The sequence below is a fragment of the Mustela lutreola genome, chromosome 2 (genome assembly GCF_030435805.1).
Source record: "Mustela lutreola isolate mMusLut2 chromosome 2, mMusLut2.pri, whole genome shotgun sequence".
In the NCBI taxonomy this organism is placed as follows: domain Eukaryota; kingdom Metazoa; phylum Chordata; class Mammalia; order Carnivora; family Mustelidae; genus Mustela; species Mustela lutreola.
The window spans coordinates 112,430,246-112,454,683 of record NC_081291.1 but is presented as its reverse complement, the minus strand read 5'-3'; the positions used below and the strand labels follow the sequence as shown (position 1 = coordinate 112,454,683).

Below are 24,438 nucleotides of genomic sequence, written 5' to 3'. Positions count from 1 at the left end.
CCACAGTAGTGCACAGAAGCAATGATTCAGTTACATTCATCCGGATGCAGGGAATTAAAAGATTTATGACGTGCAATAAAACCAGGGAAAGAAAAAAAAATGAATGTTACAAGTTTCTGAGGAAACAACAAGTCTTTATAAAAACAATTTTCCTTTCTTTAGAGAACCTATAGCTTAGGTGTTTGTTTGAGAGGATCAATCCTACTACTTTTTTTTTTTTCAAGGAATTCTTTTTTCCTTTTTTCTGATCTAAACTCCCCCATGGTGAGGGAGCAGTTTAAATTTTAAAAGATTAAATAACACAAGGAACTTCATCTCAATCTACTTAATTTCCTAGGATTCTTGGCCCAAATACTAGGCTGTTTTATAAATGTCCAATAACCTGAGATCATGAGGAGGGGGAGGTTTGAATCTATTTGTGCAGTCAATTAAGCAAGAGAGTGGAGAAGGACCAGGATTTGGACTCAGACATTCTTCGCCTAAGTCTGAGCTCCAACATTAATTTTGTGAGTTTAGTGAATGTGCCCCCTACCACACCGTGATATATTTGTATATGAAGAGATTGATGATTATATTAGACAAGACTCTTTCAGAAAGAGAATTTAAGTCAAAAGAATTAGGAAAATAAGAAATTTACTAGTGCCCATAACTGAAAAGTGGAGTCACAGCTAACTTCAGGCCTGGCTGCATCTAGGGGCTGAAATTGTGTTATTAGGCACTGTTCCTCTCCATCCTTTTCTCATAGAGGGGGGCTTATTTATTATTTTTAACTTTTTTGGCTGTAGGTTTTTCTTTCTTCATCTAGCAAATTCTAGAAAAATAAAGGTTTCTCCCCCCCCCCCAATAATTATAATAAAGAATAAAACAAGAATGAAGTCTCATTGGTCAAACTTGGTTCATAGGTTCTGCCTTAATATAGTCATTCCTCACTTGTTTAATTAATTTATATAGTAATAACTACTTGAGGTCTACTATGGGATAGGCACTATGGTCCTAGACCTCTGTGATATAGTGGTGAACAAGTATATAAATATATAAACATATAAATTTCCTGCTTTCATCAAGCATTTAATCAGAGGAAGAGGCAGATAATACACTAACACATGAATAAATATACAGTATAACATTCTGCCATTCTTGTCATGTTAGGAAAAATGAAGTAGGACAGGAGACTAGAGAGTGATAGGGCTCTTTTTCATATAGGGTGATTAGACACAACTTTTCCGATGTGGTGATATTTGTGATTCTTTTGGGAGAAACTGGGAGCAAAACAATAAATTAAAGATGCTTGCTTGTGTTGCAGGGCTGGCTAGGAGACCAGAGGTTGGCGCAGAATGATTTAGGGGAACAGTGGTAAGTTATGAGGTTGGGAAGACAGCTAGTGTCAGATTTCATTTTACATTAGTTGGAAATTCTGGAGGATCGTGAAGAATAAAGACAGGGAATTAGCCAACTTACATTTTCAAAAGATCAATCTTTTTGCTGTTTGAGGAATAGACTCTAGGGCATGGGACTGGAACCAGGGAATCATTTGAGAGGTTACCCCACTGGTCTCGGTAGGAGAGGATGTGGTTTGGGCTGCAGTAGCAGATAGAGAGAAATGGTCTGATTTGGGACGAATTTTGAAGGTAGAGTTGACAGGGGTCACTAACGGATTAAATATCTTTCTTCAAGAGAAAGACCAAGAATCATATCTTATGATTCTTCATATAGCCAAGACCAAGAATCATAATATATGATTATATATCATTATATATCATTATATATATATCATTATATATCATATATTATGATTCTTGGTCTTGGCTATATGAAGAATCTGCCAGACATACCCATCTTCCTAGGGATGAAATGGAGATGGAAAATTAGATATGCATGTCTAAGGGAGTCTTGGCTATTTATCCTCTTTATTCTATAATAATATTCATCATGATTATTACAGCCCACTCAAGAATATCGAATATACTGGTGTTCCAAAAAATTGTAAATATTTATACACATATATAATGTTCCTATACTGCTGAGTGGTAGGACAGGCCATCTGAACCATACTTACAGAGAGTAATGTAGGATATTTCTCTGAAACAAACCATAGTGCCCTTAGTTAAAAGGAGGGAGTAAATACTAGACCTTAAAAAAAATCACTAAAGATGACTAGTATCAAAAGATGTTTAGTGTAAAATTTTCTTAAACTCTAAAGCTTGTATCTGTCCATTAATTCTCAGAAAAAAAAAAAGTTATTTTTGGAGCATAACAAATAGCATGGAGGACATGGGGAGATAGAGAAGAGAAGGGAGTAGGGGGGAATTGGAAGGGGAGGTGAACCATGAGAGACTATGGACTCTGAAAAACAATCAGAGGGGTTTGAAGGGGCGGGGGGTGGGAGGTCGGGGTACCAGGTGGTGGGTATTAGAGACGGCACGGATTGCATGGAGCACTGGGTGTGGTACAAAAATGATGAATACTGTTATGCTGAAAATAAATTTAAAAAACTTTTTAAAAAAGTTATTTAATGTTTGTAGACCTACCCAAATTCCTTCTTCTGAAGTTTGAATCTTTGCATATGCCTCATCTTTATCACATTTTTTCCTCTCTTTTTTAATACTGTTAATTCTTTTTTTAAAATATTTTATTTATTTATTTTACAGACAGAGATCACAAGTTGGCAGAGAGGCAGAGAGAGAGAGGAGGAAGCAGGATCCCTGCTGAGCAGAGAGCCCAATGTAGGGCTTGATCCCAGGACCCTGAGATCATGACCTGAGCCGAAGGCAGGGCTTAACCCACTGAGCCACCCAGGCGTCCCTTTATCACATTTTCTTTTCCGCTTTTGCTTCAAGTGTTCTGGGTCACTTAGCCTAGCTCCTGCATTTCATTCACTGCATTGTGTAAACCTGTGTCTGCCTACCCTGTTCTCCACTGGGACTGCCTTTTTTTCTTCTGTCCATTTGGTATGTTCCTGACCATGCCTAGGTCAGGTGTTTCCCTCTCAGCTTTCTCAGACTCTGTAAAGCTCTTACCTGCTCCCTGCCTCTGGGCTCCTTAGCACTCAGCACCAAGAGTCTCACTTCTACCACACTTGCCACACTGATGTGCATGTACATTTGCTACTCAAGGATTTCCGTCTCAAGTTAGCATTGCTGTATCACAGTGAAAGAATCAATATTCTTAGTATTTTGATATTTGATATTGGTTCTTTATAGTTAGTGATGGACCAGTTTACATTTGTAAATGAGGATGAGAACCCATTTCTTTATATCCTAGCCAACACTTGGTGTTTTAGGTCTTAAGACTTTTATTGCTCTGAAGAATAGGAAACTATCTTTTTCTGATTATTTCTCACAACCTGATTTGTACCCTCATTGACTTTTATTTTTCTCCAGATTTTTGTTTTTGAGGTCCTCGGTGTGGGCTTCTGGGCTATCCACGGCACAATCTCTAGGGAACATCATTCATATAGACCACCTTAAGAATAGTGTCATTCTGGGTGTTTGCAAAAAAGGTGACCCTGAGGCAAAGACTGTGTTTTACTCATCTCTGTACTTCCTGTTTGCATCAGGATTTGGCACAGAGTAAGCACTAAATTGAGGAGAGGATAGTTTCACTGATAACATTTCAGCAAAATTGCTTCCCTTCCAACATCTCATGAAGAAGTAAAATAGTAAAGTGGGTGCTTCTAGACAGTTTTATATATGTACATTTCATGTTTTATCATCTTTTTTAAAGTCATATCATCAGGAAATGTGCCTGAAATTGTAACCTGGCATTTTAATTCTGTAATATGAGTCTCTTAATCCTGAGCCTGTGTATTATTCTGGAAAGCACATATGGAGGTAAGTTAATATGAAATCAGAGAAAAGACCCTATCCAATCAACAGTGCACTTGAAATTGTCTAAGGTAATGGCTTTCATTTTACCAAGAGAATTATTCCTGAGAACCATAATCCCTTACATTTGTTCAGTGTTTTTGGTTTATAAAGGACATTCACATGTATATGTCATTTGATTTCTGCTAAAACTCTGTGGGTTAAGTCACACACAAATTATTACTGAGGCTGAGACCCATTAGTAAGTTGGCTGAGGTGATATAACTAACGAGACAAGCAAAATCTGATATTGATAGGCAGCAGTGTGCGCATCTGTGCAACTCAACTTCCCGACTTGCTATGGAATGTGGCCATGGGAACACCATTCTATTCAATGAGACATAAAAGTGAAAGCTTACTGACATTTCTTTGTTTTATTACATAGTTCTTCATTGTCTTTTCTGACATACTATTGGATACAAACAAAATGATATATAACACATGCAAGTTTTAAAGAATAATAATTATATATAATGAATACCTGTGAACCCTCTACCTAACCCAGGACTAGAACGCAGCCAACAACATCCATCTGCCTCTGAGTTCTTCACCTCTGCCACTTGTCTTCTTTCATGGGTGACATTGTTCTGAGTTTTGTGTTGATCATTCCTATGCTTTTCTTTTTCCATAGTTTTGTCTCTTATGTCTATATACCTTAACAAGTATTACTTAGTTTTGAGTTTTATAAAAATGGTATTATGTTCATTGTGTCCCTGTGGGACTTGTTTTTTTTTTTTTTTAATGACTCAAAATTACATTTCTAAATAACATAGTCATTGAATGAATAAAATGATTTATTTTATGTATAGCTCTACTTTATTCATTTTCACTCCTACAAGATATTCCATAGTATGAATGCACCACAATTTATTATTCTCTCCTCTCATCAATGGACATTTGGAAGTATTCCGGTTCTCTTGTTGCTATAGTTACTAGAGTGGTCTTTTGTGCTCATGTGTCCTGTTATATATGTAGGAGTTTCTCCAGTAGTGCATTTTATGTCAGGTGGTTTAAATTTACGGTACAGCAATATTTCCAACTTTGTTAGACCAACTGAGGGACCCACTATCATTCATCAACATTCCCTTCCACATTTATATTATCAGACCTCTTGAATTATGCCTATTGTCTAAAGTTACATTTCACTAATTTTATTGATAATGTTTTATTATTATAGCTATTAATGAAGTTGGACATACTTTTGCATTTTAATGACCTTACATCATTCATCTTTTATGAAATGCCTTTTTTATGACCTTTGCTTATTTTTCTATTGAGTTGTATATTTTAAATTAATTTATCAATGTTCTTTATATATTCTGGGTATTAAATTTTTGTTTATTATATGCTGTGTGGTGATATTGACTCCTAATTATGGACTGTCTTTGTATTTCCCTATTATGTTCTTGGTGAACAGAAGTTCTTCATTTTGATAGGGTTGTATACATCCTTTTTGGAAAATTGCTTCCTTTTGTGTTTTACATTAAAAAAAAAATTCTGGGGGTGCCTGAGTAGCTCAATGGGTTAAAGCCTCTGCCTTCAGCTCGGATCATGATCTCGGGGTTCTGGGATCGAGCCCCACATCAGACTCTCTGCTCAGCCGGGAGCCTGCTTTCCTTCATCTCTCTGCCTGCCTCTCTGCCTACTTGTGATCTCTGTCAAATGAATAAATAAAATCTTTAAAAAAAAAAAAGAAAGAAAAAAATTCTGTAATTCATAATAAAGACTTGGTTCTCAGATTTTTTTTTCCTTCTGAAATTTTTTGAATTTTTGTTTTCCTATTAAAGTCCTTAACCCATGTGGAATTAATTTTTGTGCTAAATTTAAAAAAAATAAAAGCTCCTTTGGGAGAATAAAGTGCTTTATTTCAGTTCAACTTAATTAAGAAATACTTGTCCAGTTTTCAGATTTTATCTTTCCCAAACTGAGGTGTGTGTATATGTGTGTGTGTGTTCACTTTTTTTGGGGGGGTGGCTGGGAAAGAGAATCAAAACAATTATGTCATAGAGATGATGAAATAAAGGAAGTAAAATCACTAATCAGTTAAAAATAAATGTATTAAGATTATGGTTTAGCTAAGGACTTCCCTGAAAATTTCATATAACAGAGGAAAATAACTCAGACTCTGCTTTATAATCATTTATCCTCTTAAGACAGTATTATTTGTTAAATAGAAGTAAGCTTTTAAAAAAAAGAATTTGCAAACAAATAAATAAAAATTAAAAAATTTAAAAAAAAGAGTTTGCCTTGTATTAATGCCCATTTTGGGGGGGTAATTTAAAATTATGGAAAATGACAAGAAAATAGGTTATTTACTAAAAAAGACAACAGTAATCCCTGAAAACCACGTCCCTTTAACTCCTTCTCTCCTCTCAATAAAACAAACTAACAACAACAACAAAAAAGCCAGAAAATAAAACCACAGCATAAGAGTAAGGGTGTAGACAACAGTGTAATCTATAGAGTACTTGGGTATATTCTTTAGCCAGAACAATTTTGAGGCATCACTGATGCTGAAGGATGACACAGCCCAGGGGGTTATAGTCCAGACCATTCATTCTGGAATCTCTTGTGAAGCTACTACCTACGACCTTCCTCTCAGAGGTTCTGATTGCTGTGACCTGGGATAATGCCCTGGAATTGGGAAGTTTCAAAAGTTCACAGGTGATTCTGATTTTGTTATGGTTAAGAACCACCTCATGGGGCCAAACTCCTCATTTTACAGATTGAAAAACAAGGGATGGAGATCTCCACAGCTCACTGTGGCTCACCCATAGCGGAATCAGTGTGGATTCCAGTTAGTTGTCTTCCTACACAACATCATTCACCCTGCGCAGGCCCAGGAGAGGGTCCTACTCGTTTCCTACATCATTTAGCCTTGTCTACGTTTAATAGCACTGGGCCTATCATAGATGTTTAGTAAATATTAAATGAATAAATTCCTATCTCATGTCCAATTGCCAATGCTGGCCATGTTGGAAAAACCTGCCAATGGAAGTCCAGTATACAAAATGGATGAGGTTGCAGAGGCTCAGAGCATTGAGGTTTTTATTATTATTATTATTATTATTATTATTGAACTCAACGAGCTGTCCCCACACCACCCTAGAATCTGTAGGGACTTCTGTCAGTTTCCATGGCACCAGCTAATTGTAGAGATTTTAGGGCAGGTTGGGGGCACATGGAATGTGTCTGGGGTGGGACATGCAAAAAGAAGGGAAAGAATTCACTACCAGATTTTATTAGGATTAGCCACAAGCTTGAAGATGGGAAATATAAAAATGGCATGGAGTTTTCCCTGAACTGGGGCACACACCCACATAGGAAGTCCTACGTGAGGAAAGGGGGAACAGTATGGATTGTAGAATAATGGCATCCAATAAGGATGAGCTCACATGAAAGTGTATGCCTACTTGGTATGATTTACAATCCAGGTTTTTCCCTTACAAGTTCTTGTCAGGAGTACCTAGGCATTTTATTTCCTCTCAAATGTCATGGGCCTGGACCCCACCCCCAGAGATTCAAATTCTGCAGAAAGAGTGGGGGATTCTGACGCAACTGCTTAATTAGTTCAGATCAAACTGACCTTTGTCTCTCACCCAACCTGCTGATGCCTGAAATTCCACACAGAGCCATAATCATTTGTTGACAAGCCTATCTCTTTAATATGAAAATTGCCCAGGGAGAGGTTACAATTAAGGGTTTATCAATTAATGATATTTTCAGATAATGAATGAATGTGTTTCATCACTTGCTTTCCTTGGAGGTAGTTTTGATAATAATCTTTACCAAAATGATAATGGATTTCTAGCCTACCGTCTGTCACTCTTCTATCTTCTGAGGAACACACCCTCCTTAAGCTTGGACAATAGTTTCCAGTTGGCTCTTTTACCATTTAGTCATCCTTTGTAGCATATCCCCTGTTTGTGGATGAGGAAAATAAAGCAACTTCTCTTGGCATTCTCTTCTATTACCACCAGCCTTGATGAGGAAGAAACTCCGTTTGAGAGAAATAGGACATTCAAGTGGGCAGAGTCACTCAGTTACTTGACAGATGGCCCAGAAGCACAAGAGTGCATTCCCAGGTTCATAAAGTGAGTCAGATCCTATCCCAAACCACAGCAGCTTTCAAGCATGGTGATCTTGAAATAAATAATTAGAAAAAAAAGCTAAGTTTTTTTTTTTTATTTAAAAAACACAATTTATTGAAAAAGAGTAATGCTTTATACAAATTCCCATTACAAAACTCCAAAATATCTATTTGTCTGTTTCCAGGCATAGAAGCAGAATACAAAAATATCAAAATTGGATGAATTCTGGTGTACAAATTCTGTTGGCCATTTTGGACTATCAATTTCTCTGTAGAGTTTAGCAACCAGTAACCACCATGCATTTACACTCAGACATGATTAGAATCTTTGTATGTAGCGAAGACTCTTTTGAATTATACCTTCTAAGAACACAGAGGTTCAGGTTTGGAAGACATACTAAGCTTTATGGGTTCATACCTTCATATGATGCAGTCCTTTGGATAACTCCCCTGATGTGGTGTCACTATGAATTACCATTCCCAAACTACCTATTTGAGCAGTGCTCCCTGCCAACCTAAGCAACACCTCTGATAGCATCACTTAACAGAAACTCACCTTGTATACCCTTGCAAATTATTTTAATTCAAAAAAGTCTTCTGTACCTTGGCTTTGCTGATGCTCACACGTCTACATTCTAAGTGTAAGTCTGCATTACTGAAAGGAGAAAAGCTTAGCCTTAAAAAGCATCAGGCCACGCCCACTGAAGAAACTAAGACTTCCTTAGAATCTTTTTCATTTAGTAAGTCAAATTTCACTTCAGTGTCTCATCACATGAGAGATTAAGGCAAGAAAACCATTTCTTAGAATTTCTCTCCTTTCAGGGATTTGAAAAGCAATCCTAAAGCAATACACTTAAATCCTTAATTCTTTCCCCAGAACAGTACACATTTTTTTTTTTTTTTACCTTTTAAAACCACACTTACATGTATCCCATCTTACTGGATCCCCACAACAGCCCTGTGAGGTAGGCAGGTCAAGAATTTCAATCTCCTTTTTACAGATGAGGCACTGAATCTAGGGCAGTCAAGTGCCTTGCTGAAACCCAAACAGTAATTGATAGCACCAAGACTCCAGTCACCAAAGCCAACACCTTTCCATTACATCATCTTGCTTGAGTGAAGTAACAATTTCTCAGTCAGGAAAACTAAGAGCAATTGTTAAAATGGAGCGGAGAACCAAAAGCATGCTAGACACCGTTCATAGAAAGGAGATGGGCCAATGAAGAAAGGAAGGTGCCAACCAATATAAAAATGTGTTCATAGGTTTGATTCCGTGACTTAACCGCCAACTGAGCAAATAAAAACACTACTTAAGCATGGTTCATGTTCAAAGAATGAGCATAATATCAACTAATTAATACTCACACCGCCTCTACCAGCTGGCTAAGTGTCATTATCTCAATTTGACAGGTGGGAAAAGAGGAGAAAGACTAAGTGACTTGCTTACAGTTAGAGAGAGAATATCTGTCATCAGATTATCACCACAGGAAGTCTAGTACTTCATTCAGACCAAACAGACAGATGAGCCATTTTCTCTCTAGAAGGGGGTAAACTACACGATAAGTACATCGGAGAAAACAATACAGTTGAGGTGGGTGGGGGAGAAAAAGTTTGAGGGCATACACAACTGTGAATAAGTAGCTTAAAATTCAATCAATAAAATTGTGTTACAACACTTGGGAAAGCAGCACACAGCAACTGAATCAGACAAATATTTTCAAAGCAAACAAGAGCCCTGTAGGTCAGAGTCCAGAAATCGTGTGGAAGGTCAATAGGAACATATCATCTTGGTCTTGCAGAAAGACATGGTCCCAAAGTTCTGAGCTATAAGAGATTCTTCCTGACTCTTGGAATTAAGTTGTAGGCTTATGAAATGTGTTATCAGATTCAAGATTTAAGCTCAACCTCATAAAAAAAAAAAAAGGCATGAAGGAAGATGAAAGCACATGCTATAAGATCATAATTAAAAATAATATAAAAGAAGCACATGAAAAGCCACATGTGAAGAAGTAAAATCCATACTTAGTAAAGCAGGTTAGGTCTTTTGTCAAAGATGGTAAAAGCTGATGAAAGAGGGAAAATAATATTTCACCTATTATATATGTGTCCATATAGAAAAAGAAAAATATACCAGATAAACTGCTTTTTAAATCAATATAGAATTAAATATCTTTTTTCTTTTTTTAGATATATTTTAAGTATTCTGGTACCAACATAATAAGAATTTTTGCTATCTAACTTTTAATAGAAAAACATGTATATGTACATATCTATATATATTTAAGGAGCTCCCCTTCCCCACATTTGAGATGATTACTCAGTGGGAAGCAGTAATAAAAATGGAAAAGGCTTCCCTCCTGCATTGAGGAAAGGAGGTAAAATAAGACTAAGCCATTTTTAGCAATGTGCATTTTAAAAAAATAACTTTTTTTTTGCATTTGTTGTTTTTTTGCAATACCGTAGTTCATACTACAATAGTCAAAAGTCTAAAGTCCTAATGTCAATGACAGTATTTCAATGTCCATTTTCTATTTGTTTCAACAGCTGCTGTCTCCTTTTGCTTCTCTGTCACACATAGTCTTTCCCACTGGAAGGTGCAGGTTTTGGATAGGGCCGCGGTGTTGGGTAAGATGTTGTTTTTCGGGGACAGGAGCAGCAAAGTAGGGCACCTCCCAGAAGGCAGAGAGAGGCAGCAGCCCAGCCAGTAAAGAGAGCCTGACCAAATTCATACCTGAAAAGATAGTACATTACTTTAGTCAATGAATCATTGGGAATTTTGTAATATAATTAAGGAAGGAAATCAACATCATAGTCATTATACTTTTTCCCACTGGGAAAAAATCCTCCATAGTACCCTGAGGGAGGTACTCTAAGGTTCATGAATATGGACACACCAGAATGTTCACACTGCCGTTGTAGGCGCCCTGCAATAGTAGCTCAGGCAATACGGTCTGTAACACCAGGGTAAGCACACCAATATATCCTAAGACTTCACCACATGTAGGAGACTTGTGAAGTGTGTTTATGTATTTTAGAAGTCGAGTTTGGACCATGATTCCCAGGCGAAAACTTTACAATTATGCTATAGCCAAGTAGCAACCATATCCTATGAAGAAATTGCTGGCAAGTGATGGAGACCAACGAAATTTTCAATAGTTGATCCGAGGTATCTCTATACCCTGAGATCAGAAATCACAAAAGAGACTTCTAAGCAATCCATAGACCATTCTGGATTTAGCTGATACAGGTGGGTGCATGCAGCTGGCCTCCTGTGGAGAGACTCTGTGAATGTTGGCAAGACGATAGGGCAGAGCAGGCAAACTCTCTCATGCTACACTCTTGGCTAGTAACTACATCTCCCAACCTTACATTTCTGCTTTTCTCTCTCTCTCTCTGTTTTTTTTTTTTTTTTTTTTTAAGATTTTATCTATTTATTTGACAGACAGAGATCACAAGTAGGCAGAGAGGCAGGCAGAAAGAAAGGAGGAAGCAGGCTCCCTGCTGATCCCAGGACCCTGAGATCATGACCTGAGCCGAAGGCAGAGGCTTTGACCCACTGAGCCACCCAGGTGCCCCAATTTCTGCTTCTCTTAAGGCATGACAATCCCTTCTGCCTCACTGGACTGCTTTTAGGATCATGGGAGACAATGTAAATAACACACGGACAGTGCCAAGCAATTTATAAAGTGCTTTCACATCCATTACTGGTAAAAATTTAGCCTATTGACCGCTTGCAGTTTCAGTTCCTATACTATAAGCCTTACAGATCTAAGGCTCCACCATGATCACGATCACTGCAGTATACGTTCTCCAGTGTAGGTGATTATATGAAGAGAAGCACACCTTCTGCCTCTAACCACAGGGATTCTGCATCCATTCATCCCAGCATGCAACAAATAATAATGCTGCCTTAACATTCTGACTCTTAATGAAGTCATTAGGCTTTAATGATGTGAACACAGTGACACAAAGAGCCTTGGCCCTGATCAAGGAGTGTTGTTACAGGAGAGCCCAGAATCAGCTCTTTTACTTCCACAAATCACAATTTAAATAAAAATGTCTTTTGCAAAGCTAATTTTATAGCTGTGATGGAACATAAAATTTGAAAATGGCATTTCAACATATTTTTTCATAAATAAATTAAATTTTGTTTTCCTACATAAAATTAAACTATTGGGAATGAAGTATTATTCATTAACCTCTACAATAGTACTATCTTTTCAAACAATCATAAACCATGTGTTAAGTTATTTTAAAAAATCACTTAATCAATTAAGTGTTGGAAGTATTGGGACATACCATAAAAAGGAAATTTTAAATATGTTAGCATCTTTATTGATATTTTAAAAAAATGAACCAGAAAAAAGGTCCAGTATACAGTTGGAAAGTACAGAGCTTGGAAATTTACTACTTCTAAGTGCATTTTGTCATAGATATAAGCTGTTAAAGCAATTACCAAGCTCATTTTAACATGGGTCACAGGCCTTTCAGATTATTTTCAAGTTTGACAAAAATTTCACAAAGTTCCAGAAAGCAAATCTGAGAAATTATGGCACTGATTGGAATTTGTAGCACATAAACAGGGTATTTTCTAAGAGAGTAAACTATTTTACACATGAATAGCATTACCTGGCATTGACTGGGGTCATGGGGTCATAAAATTCTTGAACAATTCTATTGCCATACCATGCTGTGGCAACTAAAACAGCCAGACCTACAGAAATTAAAAACAAAATACTGTTAGTCACTATGAAACAATGAGCATAAATATACAGCCCATGAAATTTATAAGCATTTTATAAGAATTAAAACTCATCAATAGTGCTGACATTTTTAATTTAGTCAGTTTTGATTTAGATAATTTTCACTTAGGGAGATTAGAGATTCAGACACGATTTATTCCAAATACTCTGTTAAGACAGACAAAAATATTAGGCTGAAGTTGGGCATAGTTTATACTCTCGATGTCACCTAATTCACTTACAGTACAAAGTCATGGACAATTATAATGCTTTTTTCAAAACATTTCAACAGGTTGATGTCAGTTAACAGCTCTTTCAAAGATATTGTTACACACTAGTATACTAAACTACTTTTGATAAAACCAATGTCCTTATTAGTATACAGAGTCACTTGCAAAAGGGAGGGTGAAAACCTGTCTACATTTTTCTTGACCAAAATTCAAAATTTACAGTTCTGCAGAAGCAAAAGGAAAGTAAACACCTAGATAGCAGGGAGAAGCACGAGCTGTCTCAGTATGGACCAGACCACCCAAACCCTACTGCCCTGCTGGCCAGACATGCCAGGTACTGCCTGGAGATTTGCTGAGGTATCACATCAGAGCAGTTTATACAGTATCCTCTCAATTTCCCATGCATTTCATATTTCAGTAATACCCAGGAAACTACTTAGTCAACATAATTACTTCTATCATTTATAAGAAGTATAAAAATATCTCAATATTTCTTATCCAAGGAAACTAAATAACTTCATCGTAGAGTAATTATACAAAAACCATCAATATAAATAGATTAAATATTTCCATGCTACTCCCTCTCCACCCCCCCAAAAAAAAAGTCCAATCTAATTGCCTCTAATACTTGACAGAAAATGCTACTGCTTTGGGCTGCTTAGATACACCATGAGAATATTCTGGAACTTGCCACCCTTACTCTGTAGGAAGTCCCTGAAACAGAAGTGGGAGTGCTGTAGTCACTTATGGGAGTTATAAGAAGGGAAGCAAAGGAAGGGTGCTATGCAGTATGTTTATTCACAGCCTTTGGGATCAAACCATTGGGAATGAAATGCTACTCATACTTTTTCTGGCCAAAGCCAATTTGAAAAAACGGAAAGACTGATCCCTTTAACCAAATCTTTAGCAAAGCCATAGGCACTCTTCCTTTATTATTGATTAAATCCACATATGATGCTGGGGTAAAGGCTCCTAAAAGTCTTTTTCCAAAGAGAAAATGAGAAAATAAATTCTAATTCTAGCTCTTCCCAATGGTCGATTATATCACTGATCTCATTTTCAAAAACAATAGACTGTATATAATATATACTGTATATATGCTAATGTAATGTAAACTCATTTTATGTATTTGCATGCACATACCATTTTATCTGCACACATAATACTATCTTATTTAAGATAATCCTTATTATAGGGTTTTATAATGGAACTACCCATGTCTTTTCCTGATACTCATTTTTCAAAGGTCACATATGTAACTCCTCAATCAACACTTGAATAGAACAACAAACACATATGTATTTTCTATGGAAAATATAACTTCATTCCTTTATCAAGGTTTTCTCTTTCTTAACTCATCTAACCTAACTTCCTACCATTCCAGCCTCTTCCTTCACTCCAACTGGCCGTCACTTCACTTGTCTATAGTACACCCTGTTTATTCTGGAATCAGATCTGCCTATCTGGAAGGCTGTCCTCATTTTTCTCCAAGAATCCTGAATCCATCCACTCCTCGAAGACCTGTGTGATTCACACATTCTTCACGTTCTCTGTCATAACTCCCCGTCTTTGCCACATAATGTTCATGGAGACACTCGAGAAATTTTCTGAATTTTATAGAATCGTTCCTTAATGCTTGCTAAATAGAAAATATCCCTCTTCACCTGGGAGACTGGTTCTAGCGAATGAGTTGGCACCCGGAACCTCAATGAACAGAGCTGCCCACCGTGAGCACAGATCTCTGATTTTCATTTGGTCCTATTTGAGAATGTGCAAGTCAACTAGACAAGGTTTCTATGTCTTCAAGATCTTAAAGGAACTGAAAAAAAAAATCAATCAATCCAAGGGCGATGCATCCAACAAAATGTAAGGACACTCATACCTAGGACTTTACCCATGCCAGAGACAGATTAGTAAGGTGAAGGGGGCAGGGCCTCTCTTACCTGCAATAAGAAAGATCACGCCCCCAATGACAGCCATCCGCATCTTCTGCACCTCGTCGTCTTCCAAGCACTTCATACACTTCATGCCAATTGTGGCCACAAAGATGGCTATCAGTCCCAGCAGGATGCCAATCACCATCAAAGCGCGGGTGGCTTGCAATGTACCTGATGGGAAACATTTTAGAACATGTAAAAATCGTGCCTAGGGCAACCAGAGAAGAGTGAGAGAAGGCATGTCTATTTCAATCATGTACGGAAAGATAAAAATGAACTAGGAGACACAAGACCCCAGCTCCAATGATGTTTCCACAGGTAACCAACACAATTTCCACTCCAGAGAAACAAATGCCTGGCTGGCTGATGAATGAGAAGCCTCCAGCTCTCACATTTTATGTTTTTAATATGAACTTCAAATCCTCTGGAAAAATAATTAATGATCTGGTTGAATAGGTTTAGCAGAACTAATACATCTTTAATCCTCACTAACACAGTATTTTAATTCTGAAACAACAATCGTATGTATGATCCTTAATGTTAAACCATTTATAATTAAAATGGCTTACAATATACTTTGGTAATAGTCAACAGCTTTATACTCCAGTCGTCAAGCCTCAGAAAATAAAAACAAAACAGGTGAATTTGGAAGATAAGTAATGAATTTCTCAAAGATTGTCATGGCTGGATAAGTAACATCTGTGTTTCCAGTGAGTGGCCTAGGGGTGGGGGATATAAATGCCATTTTCTTAGAACAAAACAAAATAACCTTTGAGATGTTACTTTGGAACGTGGCAGTTTCATATTCAGAGATATCACCAGTGTTCAAAACTATTAAACTGTCCTATTGTAAAATAGAAGACAATAATTTAATGTAGTATTTCTCAAGATTACACTAATTTTCTGCTTTCCTGTTATTGTCATTAGTGTACTAAATCACTATATAGTCAGCTTTGGGAGATTATGCCAGTATGTTTAACAAAGAATAAAAATATGATGCCATCATTGTGGTATAAAGGCACAGATTTAAAAAAAAAAAATGAGCTGAAACTACTCTAGTAAATGAGTTTGATTAATTCTAGATTTATTTCCTCCTTCTGGTAAAGATCATTATCCTATTGACAGTGTTTACAGGTGGCAATTATTTTTCCATGTATAAATGGTATTTACATTGTAACAAACCATGCTATCTTGGGTAAGCTACTTATTATTCTTTGGGACCATGTTTCTATTATGTAAAGTGTGAATGATGATATCTCTAACCAGGAAGTTGGAACAATTTCCTGATGGTCTTCAGAAGAGCCTGACATGGTGGAAAGGTTCTGTATTTCCCAATTAAATTGATATCTAAACTCAGTCTTACGATGTTCAGGATTGCAAACTTACATTACCAATCATTATTAGCTCTAGAGATTTCTAAGACATTCTATTTTAATTTGTTAATATTTATATCCTTGCCATAACCAGGCAATCTCTGCTAAAATCACAATAACCTCTTTCTAAGAGGGATCAAAAGTATTTTTTACTGTATTTGAGAGATATTTTGGAAGCCAAGATACATTTTTACTTGATTTAAGTAAACAGCAAAATGGAGACACTCCCCTCACATACCCAGCTCCTTGTAAACATGTGGGGCACATATGCACCCTACCCACACACTTCTCATAAGATTCCTGGGGAGTGTAAAAACTGCTGAATCAAAACACATGTTCCATGCACTGTGGGTTTCCCAGGAACTGAAGCTGCTTACAAGATTAGTGTAAAACTTCCTTGGATCACAAACAATCCTGTGGCAAGAAGAGGAAAGTACCAAGGAATCCACCGTTATGGCATGCCCTTTCTTCTCATTTACCAAGAGTTTTTGCCAAGACAATCATTACGTGACAGGAAATTGGAAAGTAAAATAACGAAGTTCTAATACACAACACACATCTCAGATTGGGTCCTAAATACCCCTCAGAAGAAAGGCATTTCTGGCTAAAGAATGCTGGAAGGAGAAATACTAAAAATCACAAAAATAATCTACATGCCAGGAGGATAGGCTGAACTGCTGTCTGTTTGCCTGGCACTGTCTCGGTTTTAAAACTACAGGTCCTGCCTCCTAAGAAGGACCTGAATCCTGGACAAATGGGGACATCTGGTCACTCTACTGGAAGGTAACAGAATATGACAAAATGAGGTGCATTTAGCATGGTGCTCAGAAAGCTTAGATCCTACAGGGCTTTGCAAGCTAGAGAGCTAGAGTAAGGTGTTCAGCATTTATTCTAAGTGTAATCAGAAGTCATTGTAGGGTTTTAAAGAATGGGTGGCAAGATTTTTACCTTCAGCAGAGAGAGACCCATTAGTAAATATTCTTCCTATGCTAACCCTTCAAATACACATAGCCTTCCACATCTCTCAGCCACTCCTGTTGTTTTTCTCATAAACATTGTTTTCCAACCTTTATTAATCACCTTTATTGTTAATCTCTGATCTCTGTCTCCAAGTTTTCCACTTTGTTTGAGTTGTAAGGGCCCCAACCTGACCCAGCTCCTATAACAATCATTCTGATCTGCACTTCATGTAAAAACAGCAGGCCACCAGCCCAGCAGGTCTGAGCACATGGATCACAAGGTATTCTTCACGAGGAGTCTAAGCGGCCTCTCAGTCTCATGAGTCAGACTTGCACAAAACCACCCAGGCAGGGAGCACACACAGATAAACCAGTCCAGGGCTCCATTCTGTGCTCCCTTAGAATGATCTAACATTCAAATTTCCATCTCTGATTTTTTTCCCCTTTGAGTTCTCCAGGAAAGCACACATGATTCATGCCATACCAATTTTATTCTTCCCACCTTGTTCACAAAGTCTCTAAGGGGGAATGAGGCAGATATCTTGTTTTGTTCACTAACAAAACTCCCTATGTTTTCTTTATAGAATGATGACTTATTTGTGTAATGCACAAAAAATAATGGAGGAAATGGGGGGAAAAGTCCTTAGGAATCATATAAGTCATCTAAGCATTCATGCTTCATTTCTAAAAGTATGATAAAGCAAGAGCATTATTTTTTTTTAAGATTTTATTTGTCAGAGAGAAAGAGCACACAAGCAGGGAGAGTAGCAGGCAGAGAAAGAAGCTCCCCTAGAGCAAGGAGCCCAATGCAGGGCTTGATCCCAGGATGCTGGGATCATGACTCAAGCCAAAGGCAGCTGCTTCACTGACTGAGCCACCCAGGTGCCCCAAGCAAGAGCATTATTTTGCAAAGCAATATTTCTCATCTATATCTTAACATCCATTGACTTAAAAATTTCTTTGTATTTTATATTACTGAATGGGCATCAAACACAAAAATCTCATCTTGCTCCACTGGAGACAGTTGGATAAATTCTGAACTATAGTTATATGAAGGGGTGGGGAGGATGTTAAGAAAAAAAAAAAAACAAAACAAAACAGGGTAAGTATCATAACAACATGAAAACTCACTAGTCAGGAATATGTAACAATGGATTACAGAGTCACAATAAGCAAGTGTTGTGTTACAAGTTATGAGGGTTTTATGTGGAGATAGAATCTAAATTGCACAGTTTTAAGCTGGAACCAGATGAATCCTTCAAATTAAGGTATTATGGAAGCCTTTTAAGTCAAAGATCTAAAATATGTAATTGTGAGCTCCTTGATGTCTTGGACCAGATATTTTTCAATCCAAAACAAAACCTGACAGGCTACATGGGTTATTCAAACTGTTTTCAATTATTTCAAATTAGCACATGTTTTTAATTTTTCAAAACTGCACTAATACTATAGGGAAAAATACTCTCCTGTGATTAGCTTAATCTTTGATATACTACTGAGAAATGCCTCTTTAGTGAACCTGGAGATAATAAAATTTTGCAATATAAAGCCAAACTTAGTTTCAATCATTAAAAGCCAGAAACTTATACAAGGAGGAAAAAATCATACTTTTTAATTTAACTTGATTATTTTCTTTTAATTTTCAAAATCTTAAAATTCTGCATTGAATGAGCTTCCAAGATGAAGTTTTTCTCCTATTGGAATGATGATGAGAAGAGTAGAGAAGTTGAGAAATATTTGAAAGCCACACAATAACATTTTGGACCAGAGAGATACAGGACAGCCTTGAATTATTAAATCTGAGCTAGTCTAATTGGATCAACTCTAGAAGCAAATATGCTCCTTTCCTGGCCCTGTAAATTTAGAGATGCCGCTACAAAATTATCATCACTGACTAAAGTTGTCTGTGGAGAAAATCGTTTGCAAGCATTCAAAAAGTTCCACTATTGTCTCCCATCATTATTCAGCAGTAGAGAGAGGAGGCAGTCTTTTAATTACATTTAGCTAGACCGATAATCTTGAGATTAAAGACCCCCTAAGGAGTTCTCACCACTTTCAACCTGAAAGTATAATTTGAAAAAATACTTACAAAGATCTCTACTTACAAGACAAGAAATGAGTGAGAAGTTACTGATCTACTACAGTTGGGTTAATCAGCGTAAGTGTGGAAAGACAAGCACAGACAAGTATGTCAATTTTTTTTCTAAAGGTTGGTAGAAGCCTAAATATATAAGCAGCAGAATCTGCTATAAATACCTGATGTTGTTTATGCTACTTACTAGCCATATAGTTATATTATTACCCTGTATAGTATGTATCAAACAAAACTGATTTTAATTAAACCTGCATCCTCATGCAGTCCCCCTACACGAGTGGTTCCTTAATAAGTATTAGACAGGCAAACTAACTGACCATCATAACTGACTATGATTAGAACATAGTCTCTTCTCTGCAGTTCAGTGAGCTCATCACAGGCCATCACACAATCATATTCCCATGACTTTTTCACTTGGACTCAAGTTCAAAGTTTCTTAGGAGTTCTCATTGTTAGGATTTCTATTTTCTTGGTGCACAAGCTGTTGGCCCATGGGTATGACCTCAATACACCACCCCAGTCAGTAACTTAAGGGATCTGGGATGAGGTAGGACTTACCACTTTTCAGGATATCCTAGTAGTTTTGCTATCTTTTCTGTTTGTTTCTTAGAGAAGCTGCTTCATGATTGAATTTATGTTTCTCTTTTACCACTTACTCATCACTCCAATGAAGGAAACTTAAACTATGCCACTTGCTTCTTTGTCTTCCATCATGGCAATTAGTAATAAAGAATGTTGACACTGGGAGGAATCAATACTGACACCTTATAAATCATCTTAGCTGCATCCCTGGGAGCAAGAATAGGGCCCGGCTTCCATTTATTGAGTGGATGAGTGAATTGTGGGTTCATCTCCCCATTCCTCTTACTCTGCACTGTTTTACAAGGTTTCTAAAATAAGCTCTATTTTATTTCTCTTCACCCCAGAAAAATCAAGAGGCTTACCATAATATACATAGCTAGTTAGTGCAAAACCAGGGTGAGAATTGAGAACTTCAGACCTTGAACTTGGATTTTTCTTTTTCTAGTTCCATCATTCCAAGTGTCGGAACTAATTCACATTCGAACACCAATGGCTTCTTGAATGCCCTTAGTATGTGGCAGGCATTATGCAGTCTAGGGACGTGTAAGTGGGTGCCTTCCTCTCTGCCTGTGATTTGAGGACTTTCAAGACTTTCAAATCCAAGTCAGTGATTTTGTCTCTTTGACTGAGCCTGACATCATGGGGAGAGTGCTGGGAAACCTCACTGACAACCAATACTCATTAAGTACACCTACACACATGTGGATTCATGCAAAGCAAGTTGAACAGGCTAGAGGAGCTTATAAACAAATTACAGAAACTCAAGGTTAGATGAGACTTAGAGAGAGTCTAGCCTAACCTTCCATTTGTCTGGTGCTTGGATTTTCCCTACTGCATTCCTCCAAAATGCTTACTCCTCTGCTTGCACACCTCCCACAATGCAACCTCCCAAAACAGCCCAATCTTCGGACAGCTTTAGCTATTAAAAGCAAGCAAGAAGAAACAATTAATTAAGGACCTAAAATAGGCACAAGCTTGCCAAAAGTTTGAGAACTGGATCAACAGAAGGCAAGATGTAGTTTAATCCAGAAAAAGTCTACTGCCGCTGTACCTGGGACCACCCTTCGTATGCGCCAGCTCTCAGCTGTCGGAGTCCTCAGTGTCAATAAACATCGCACACTTGGGATGGAATTGAAGTTGTCTCAGCCACAGTAAAACCACAACACACGGTATAATATTTTGCCTCCCAGGGGAGTTTCTCGGTTACATTTTCATAAACTGTTCTGTAAGGACCCCTAAAAGGAGCACTGTTGTACCTCATTTCCTATATTGGTTTAAATAACCCATAACCTTTTAGATATTTTATGAACATCATGTTTTTTTTTATAGCTGACAACTATACACATCTAGTGTTACAAACCTTGATAAATTTCTGTGTCTCCACCCTAAGATGCCAAGTGGGCTCCACTGGCAGAGAGCAAGATACACTTTCAGGAAACTTCTAGCCAAGCTAGAAGCTAAAAGCACTTCCTGGAATGCAGCCCTTTACAAGGAAAGATACTTACATCCAGAATAACCCTGTTTTCTTCTAGACATCACAAAACTGCACCAAAACCAGCCAATGAATCACCACCCCAGGTCTCTACATCAGAGGGGAGTGAGGACCACATCCCAGGCAGAGAAAAGGAGATGGGTTCCCTGGGCTCTGTTCAAAGGCCTCCAGGGAGCCATTGGCAGGTTGGGAGAGCACCTGTGAGTCAACGCTCCCTCCTCTGGGAAACAATTTTGAGAGAAAGGCCTCAGCTCCACCTTGAATAAACCCTGGTTTTAACCAAAACAAAAAGAGGAATCAGATCTGGAGTTAAAAAAAAAAAAAAAATCAGTGGGAAGAAATCTCTAAATCTCTAAAATCTGTATGGGGAAGGAGGGTATTGTTTAGTTCTTCTACTATTCTTCAAAAAGTGTAACAACTATATAAACTAGGAATAAATGAAAATAAAACATTTTAACACAATGGCCTGTTGGAGTATTTACAACATGGATCAATATGGTCATGCATCCTATTTGGTCACCTAAGGAAGTAAAAGGAAACCTATTTAAACACATTGAAAATAAGCTGCTTTGGTCAGAAGAATCAGAGATGTTTCTGGAATTGCCTTTAAAAACCTCCTCCATCTGCCAAGTCCTCGACATGACGCTCCAAATGCCTGACTTCATTTCCTTACACACATTTATCTTTTCACGGGGAGATTCAATGATGATATAGAGGTGTGTGCTTCATATACTTCTTATATTTGGTATAAAGGGATCCTAATATGGGAGCTTTGAAAAGTGGAAGTGACAACGCTCAAACCACCATGCGCATTGACGAACCAAATCCCACAGTTGTGAAAGCTGTTTAAACAGATTCAGAACAGATTTAACAACTCTAAGCTGGGTGGGTATTGACCAAACCACAGGCCGGAGGTGGACGGGGCAGCTGAAGGAAGCTTGAGCAATGGCAACATGGCTCACCCTCAGCACACGAGGTGGGCTGGTGGACAGTCTTGTTTATCTAGCCAAAGACTAAGGAAGCTTTTCTTCAAGTTCGTTTGAGGGCATGACAGACAAAGGTGCAGGACAACTAACATAGTATCTCCAGGAAGGTACTCTGGCCATGAATTATTATGACCTCAGTGAGTGGGAATTTAGTGAGTTTCTAAAAAGGCATTTATAACCTTGTACCTAAAAAAAAAAAATAGAAGTATAAAGGCCATCCTATCATCCCTCTTCCCATAATCCCTAGAAATAGCCCTGTCTACATAATTCTTTTCAGCTTGACAGAAGAACGGATATTCCATTACATAGAAATTAAGGAAGATGGAAGCTTGGAAAGACCCACCATTTCTCTCACTACCTTCCTCTAGGGCTGAGCTCTGCCTTCAGCAACTGAGTCTCCCCTGCTTTATTTTCTCCAGTGCCTTCACTCTCCTTCGTATTATGCTGGAGCCTACTTAGAACTTTTCTTCCTTGTCACCCTTTTCCACCTGCCACCCAACTTCATTTTCCAAAATAACACTACACTATCTGCCGCCCCAGCGGATTACTGGCTTGAAAGCTAAACTCTTCAGGGGAATCTCAAGAAGCTTCTTGAAGGAGTCATAGGAGGGGATTCAAAGGAGCCTCCCCATACTTACTGGATCTTAAAAAGCAAATAAGTCAAAAGATTCAAGCTCAAGTGTTAGTAGTAGACACTAGCTTGGGATATTCTGCATAGAAATGTGACTTTTACTATAAAGCTCAGAGTAAAGATATATTTAACAGCCCCTCCCCCAATTTACCTAAAACTTTAGGATTACCTATTAATTACAGAATCCAGAAAAAACTACCAGAGTCCAAACTTTTCAAAGCAACCTGTTTTTTTGTCCAAACCCCACCACTCTTCAATTTATAGAGAATTTTACAATGTCCAGAAAAAAACCCTAAGACCTCAAGTGGGAGGTTGGCCTTCACCCACTCGATCTCCAGACCTCACTCTCATGGGAATTTAAGATGAAACCACACCTAGAGGAAAAGTGTCACCTGGCGAGTTAGAGGAAAAAACAGAGCTGAGGCCAGGGCTTCTCTTTTCCCAAACCACAGTTTTCTCGCTTCCTCACGATAAAAGCACGTGATCAGAAGACTTGATCACCTGAAGTTTCACAACCACGTAATTACACCACAGAATCAATCGGTAGCTACTACTTCAAAGCGGAACCACTGGGGGCTGGGGTTTCAGGTTCCTGGACTGGACACGGGGATGGGGAAAGCACTCACTGTTCAGATTCAGCAAGGAGTCGAAGACTTTGCACTGAATCTGCCCGGTGCTCTGCGACACGCAGGACATCCACAGCCCCTCGTAGATGGCCTGGGCCGTCACGATGTTGTCCCCCGCATAGGAGTAAATCTTCCACTGGGGCAGTGCCGTGCTGATAATGGAGCCGATCCAGCCCAGGAAGGCCAGGATGAAGCCTAAGAGCTGCAGCCCCGCGTTGGCCATGGCTCGCTTGGGTGCCCGCGCTGGCTCAGGGGTGGCAGGTGCAGAAGGCGGAGTTGGCAGGTGCGCACCGGGGACTGCCCGGAGTGACGGAGCCGCGCGGAAGAAGTTAGTGCGGAGAGCCCTGCTCTCTGAGCTGGCACCGGAGAAGCTTTGAGTCCAGGTCCCGTGTGGGTCCGCGCTGGAGTCGGGACGCGAGAAGCTGCGCGGTTCCCAGGCTCTGGGACTGAGACGCCAACCCTCTGGGCGCGGGATTTAAAGCAGCTCCGCCCCCGACCCAACGGCTGCCGCGCAGCGCCCCCTGGCGGTTTCAGAGCGACTCGCTGGGAAAGCGACGGGGAGCGGGAGCCGGTGATGGCTAAGGGGTCTTGGGCAGGAAGATCCCACCGGCCCGCGGTGTGGGGACTCCCTGGGCAGGATCATATCTGCGGAGTGCTCCTGTCCCGGACTTCTTATTTCCTTTCTTCCTCTTTTTTCTTCTTGTGAGGTTTCTCAAGCTTTCCATACATTAAATCTACATTTATCTAAAATGACTGAATGTGGAAACACTAAAAATTCCGAAGGATGAAAACTAGAGACCTCAAGAGATCCACGGGTTCATTTGCAACTTTA

General features: G+C 38.5%; 1 protein-coding gene across 1 annotated transcript; it reads right to left on the bottom strand.

The window, feature by feature from the left end:
• Positions 1-8,033: 8,033 nt before the first annotated feature.
• CLDN1 (claudin 1) lies at positions 8,034-24,151 on the bottom strand. The gene is made up of 4 exons (XM_059163144.1): positions 23,607-24,151; positions 14,869-15,033; positions 12,583-12,667; positions 8,034-10,684 (listed from the first exon to the last, which is right to left on the bottom strand). The coding sequence occupies exons 1-4, from the start codon at positions 23,827-23,829 to the stop codon at positions 10,522-10,524; spliced, it is 636 nt and encodes a 211-aa protein (XP_059019127.1). The 5' UTR covers positions 23,830-24,151; the 3' UTR covers positions 8,034-10,521.
• Between the last annotated feature and the right edge of the window lie 287 nt (positions 24,152-24,438).